The sequence below is a fragment of the Eimeria maxima genome, genomic scaffold (genome assembly GCF_000499605.1).
Source record: "Eimeria maxima Weybridge genomic scaffold, Emw_scaff1265, whole genome shotgun sequence".
Taxonomy (NCBI): Eukaryota; Apicomplexa; class Conoidasida; order Eucoccidiorida; family Eimeriidae; genus Eimeria; species Eimeria maxima.
This window is the reverse complement of record NW_013563448.1, coordinates 1,694-6,693: the sequence shown is the minus strand read 5'-3', so window position 1 is coordinate 6,693 and position 5,000 is coordinate 1,694. Positions and strand designations below refer to the sequence as shown.

At 43.7% G+C, this 5,000-nt stretch overlaps 2 protein-coding genes across 2 annotated transcripts in view; one reads left to right on the top strand and one right to left on the bottom strand.

Moving 5' to 3' along the window:
- Positions 1–276, bottom strand: part of EMWEY_00050800 (hypothetical protein, conserved) — a gene marked incomplete at both ends in the record, with an annotated part of 2,025 nt that extends 1,749 nt beyond the window's left edge. The window contains one exon of the mRNA XM_013477410.1: positions 1–276. This exon is cut by the window's left edge and continues 1,749 nt beyond it. Within this exon, the coding sequence (XP_013332864.1) occupies positions 1–276 (276 nt within the window).
- A 3,228-nt stretch (positions 277–3,504) lies between these two features.
- Positions 3,505–5,000, top strand: part of EMWEY_00050790 (step II splicing factor slu7, putative) — a gene marked incomplete at both ends in the record, with an annotated part of 2,627 nt that continues 1,131 nt past the window's right edge. The window contains 3 exons of the mRNA XM_013477409.1: positions 3,505–3,710; positions 4,062–4,216; positions 4,415–4,779. Coding sequence (XP_013332863.1) covers positions 3,505–3,710; positions 4,062–4,216; positions 4,415–4,779 — 726 coding nt within the window. The remainder of the gene's footprint in view (positions 3,711–4,061; positions 4,217–4,414; positions 4,780–5,000) is intronic.

Here is a 5,000-nt window from a genome sequence, read left to right as displayed (position 1 = left end):
TGCAGCAGCAGCAGCAAGGACAGTGTTAGTAGGAGCACCAAGAGCAGCATGTTGATCTATCCATTCTTGTGTATTATATTTACTCCAAGATACCTTTTGCTGCTGCTGCTGCTGCTGCTGCTGCTGTTGCTGCTGCTGCTGTTGCTGCTGATGCTGCTGGAGCAAAACGACGTGGTGGTATTGTTGCTGCTGTTGTTGTTGCTGCTGCTGTTGCTGCAGCAGCAATAGATATCTGCTGCGTCTCCTTGTCCACCCGAAGCAATTAAAGGAAAACATTAAGGAGAAATTAATTAAGGATAATAATTTACCAATAAAAGGGACAATAGGCAGCAGCAATGTACCAAGACACCACCATACATACTGCAGCAGCAAACGTAATAATGCTGTCTCTGATGAACTTGCTGCTGCTCCTGTTGCTCCTCCTCCTCCTGATGCTGCTGCTGCTGCTGCTGCTCCTCCTGTTCCTCCTATTCCTATCTCTAATCTATTATATACTATATCCTCAACTTTATACACTCCTCCTGCTGTTTGGGGTGCTCCTGCTGCTGTTGCTGCTGCTCCTGCTGCTGCTGCTGCTGCTGCTGCTGCTGAAGCTGCAGCACCAGGAGACTGATGAGGGCCTCTGTAAGAATTGTTTGGGTAACAATAAGGACACAGCAACAGCTGCTGCTGTTGCTGCTGCTGTTGCTGTTGCTGCTGCTGTTGTTCGGGTGACTGTTGGGAAGATGCAGCAGCAGCAGCAGCAGCTGCTGCTGCTGCTGCTTCTTCTTGCTGCAGTATAGCTGTTGCATGCTCAGCAACATCTACACACCATAAGAAAGAGGAGACACTGCTGCATGCATATACAGGGAAGAGGACAACATAGCGCAGCAGCAGCAAACCCACAGTCTCTAGTACAGGAGCAGCAGCAGCAGCCCATGCATCTCCTTCTGCTGCACCTGTTGCAGCAGCAGCAGCAGCAGCAGCAATAGCATGTGTTAATGACCCTGAAGAAAGAGCAGCAAAAGTCTCATGTGCAGCAGCAGCAAGATAAATGCATGCAGCAGCAGATCTAAGAATTAGCAGCAGCAGCAGCAAGAATAAAGGAGAAATAAGATGAATAATAACAGCAAATATAAATAAATAAATAAATAAATTAAATAATAAATATTTTATTGTTCTTTTTTTTATTATTATACATTTACGTAAAAAATGCATGCAACGGTGTATAGACACCCCATCATATACACCGCATGCATACACCCCAATACATAACTGCAGCAGCAGCAGCAACTCTTTGCATGCATTATATATATATAATAATAAATTATATAGTCTCCTTCCTCCTCCTCCTTCTGCTGCTGTTCCTGTTGCTGATGCTGTCTGCTGCTGCTGCTGCTGATCTACTGTGCTGCTGTACACTGCAGCAGCAGCAGGTGCTGCTGATGAGCTGATGTCATGAATATCCGATCCTGCTGCTGCTGCTGCTATTGTTGCTGCTGCTGCTTGTGGTGATGTTGCTGCTGTTGCTGCTGTAGCTGCTGTTGCTGCTGATGATGATGATGAGGGTGATAGTGGTGGGCCATCTCCTGCTGCTGCTGGTGCTGCTGCTGCTGTTGCTGCTGCTGCTGCTGCTGTTGCTGCTGCTGCTGCTGCTGCAGGGCAAATGCATGCACTCGACATCTGCAGGTTACAATCGATGTCTTGCATCATCATCCCTTATGTGCTGCTTCTGCTGCTGCTGCTGCTGCTGTTGCTGCTGCTGTTGCTGCTGCTGCTGCTGGAGATGCAGTTGGTGCTGCCGATGCTGCAGCTGCTGCAGCTGCTGCTCTTGGCTGCTTTAGCGGCTACTAGGGATTCAAGTTCTGCTGCTTGTTTGCTGCTAGTTTTGCTGCTGCTGTTGCTGCTGCTGCGCTGCAGCAGCAGACTAATCTCGTAACGTTGCTCTCCTGATGGGGCAGCAGCAGCAGCAAGAAGAAGAAGAAAAAAAAGAGCAGCAGCAGCAGCTGCTGCTTTTGTTGCAGCAGCAGACCAGTGGTTTCGGGAGATAATGCTGCTGCTGCTGTTGCTGCTGCTGCTGCTGCTGCTGCTGCTAAAGGAAATATTATCTATATAAAGACATCATGTGTCTCCTTTTGCTGCTTCTATTAAGGAGACAGGTGTCTCCTTTCTGCAGCAAATGCAGCAGAAGGCCAACTGCATCCGCAAGTAGGGCCTCGTGCTGCTGCAGCTGCAGCTGTTGCTTCTGCTGCTGCTGCAGCTGCTGCTGCTTCTTGTGCAGCAGCAGTTAATAATATAAATATATAACAACTCTTTCCCTTCAAAGCACACATGTGAAGATTCTTGAATAGCAGCCGCCGCTGCTGCTGCTGCTGCTGCTGCTGCTGCTGCTCTGCTGCTGCTGCTGCTGCTGCTGCTGCTGCTCCTTCTGCAGATCCAGGTGTCTGTATATACACCCGAAGTTGTTTGTCTTTTATTATTATATAAATAAATAAAAAAGAAAAATAAACAAAAATAAACAAACAAAGAAGACAACATAAAACTCTTGCAGCAGCAGCTGCTGCTGCTGCTGTTGTTGCTGCAGTTGCTGTTGCTGTTATTAAACAAGCAGCAGCAAGTTCGGGGCTCAGCAGCAGCAGCAGCTGCCGCAGCCGCAGCAGCAGCAGCAGCAGCAGCTGCTGCTGCTGCTCGTGTACTTGTGGTGTTTTTTTGCATATTATTAAGACATAAAGTTTATTATTAATTTAATTTTCTTTCTTTTGTAGATTTACGTGCTGCAGCAACTGGTGTTGCTGCCGCTGCTGCTGCTGCTGCTGCTGCGCTGCAGCAGAGAGGGGCCCTTTTATACGGTATTGCTCCCTTCCTGCTGCTGTTGCTGCTGCAGCAGTTTTTGCTGCTGTTTATGTTATAGGTATTTATATTTTCTTTTATTTTTATATTTTATTTTGTATTTAGCAGCAAAAAGAAGCAGCAAACCTCTTGCTGCTGCTACCCGTGCAGCAGCAGCCGCAGCAGCAGCAGCAACTGCAGCAGCAGCAGCAGAAGCAGCAATAGGACATTTTTTTTTGTTTTTCTGTTGACGTATAAAGCAATTATAATTAAATTATATTGCTTATTAAGTGCAGCAGCAGCAGCAGCAGCAGCAACAGCAGCAGCAGCAACAGCAACAGCAGCAGCTGCTATTACTAAACCTTGAGGGCCTCCTCCACCATATTCCTTCTAAAGTATCATATAAGCAGCAGCAGCAGCAGCAGCAGCAGCAACTGCAGCAACTGCAGCAACAGCAGCAGTAGAAGAAAAACATTATCATCATCATAATTAACAGTAGCAGCAGCAACAACAAAAACTGCAGCAGCAGCAACTGCAGCAATTGCAGCAATAGCAGCAGCAGCAGCTGCTTGTTGAGGGACCCAACGTTGTTCCTCTTTAGTGTCATATATAAACTGCAGCAGCAGCAGCAGCAGCAGCAGCAGCAGCAGCAGCAGCAGTAGGATAAATAGTACTAATTAATAATAATAAGAAAAGATGGGTATACATGATGGAGATGACAAACGGGTTAGGACCTCTGCTGCAGCTGCAGCAGGAGCAGCAGGAGCAGCAGCAGATCCCCCTCCCCCTCAACAAGATAACAGCAGCAGCAGCAGCAGCAGCAGCAACAGCAGCAGCAGCAGCAACAATACAAGTAATGAGATAAATCCTCATATACCTCAATATATATCTAAGGCCCCTTGGTACCTTAATCAAGAAGGAGGACTAAAACATCAAAGATATAAAGGAAAAATAGATAAAGAATTAATAAATAAATATATAAATAAGGGAGAAATAGAAGAAAAGCCCCAAAATATTAAGATAAAATATAATAAATATGCATGCATTAATTGTGGTAGTAATACACATCAATATAATGCATGCACAGAGAGACCAAGAAAAAAAAAAGCTAAATATACTAATAATAATCTATGTCCTGATGAATATATACCTAATTATAATTATAATAATAATAATAATAATAATAATAATAATAAATTGTCTCCTTTTTCTTCCTCTTTTTCTTCTTATTATGTATCTTATGATGCAAAAAGGGACAGATATAAGGGCTATGATGGATCAGACTTCCTTATACCAATAAAGGAGTATGAATTAGCACAACAAGAAAGAAAAAGATTAAAATTAAGGGAGCAGCAGCAGCAACTACAGCAGCAGCAGCAGCAGCAGCAGCAGCAGCAGCAAGATGGTGGTAATGGTAGTGGTGCTGCTGTAGGAAGAAGAGAACAAAAAAGAAAAAATAAATTATTAAGAAAAGAAGAAAAATTACGTAAAAAAGAAGAAAAAAGATTAAATAAATTAAATAATAAAAAAAAAGAAATAAATTATCATTCTGCTGCTGCTGCTGCTGCTGCTGCACAAGCTGCACAAGCTGCACAAGCTGCTGCAGAAGAAGCAGAGAAAGAAGCAAAAGAAGCAGCAGCAACTGCAGCAGCAGCAGCAGCAGCAGGACGTCCAGATGCATCATCCTTATTAGAGAAAGCAAATGAATTAAAATCCAAGGCAGAGACACAAGCAGCAGCAGCAGCAGCAGCAGCAGCAGCAGCAGCAGCAGCAGCAGCAGCAGGAGAAGGAGAAGGAGAAGGAGAAGGAGAAAAAAGTAGATATAATGAATCAGGAACTGATAAGGAGACAGATAAGGATACAGATACAGATACAGATACAGATACAGATACAGATACAGATACAGAAGGAGAAGAAGAAGAAGAAGAAGATGAGGATATAAAGATACATGATTTTGATAAAACTTCTGGTGTAATTGCATGCAAAGACGAAAGAAATAGGATAAATACTAGAGATCTACGAATAAGAGAAGATACAGCTAAATATTTATTAAATTTAAATTTATTTTCTGCTTTTTATGACCCTAAGAGTAGGAGTATGAGGGAGGATCCATATAGTAATAATATACATCAATATAATAAACATAAACCTTTATTTAGGGGAGATAATGCATTATTACATGCAGGACAAGT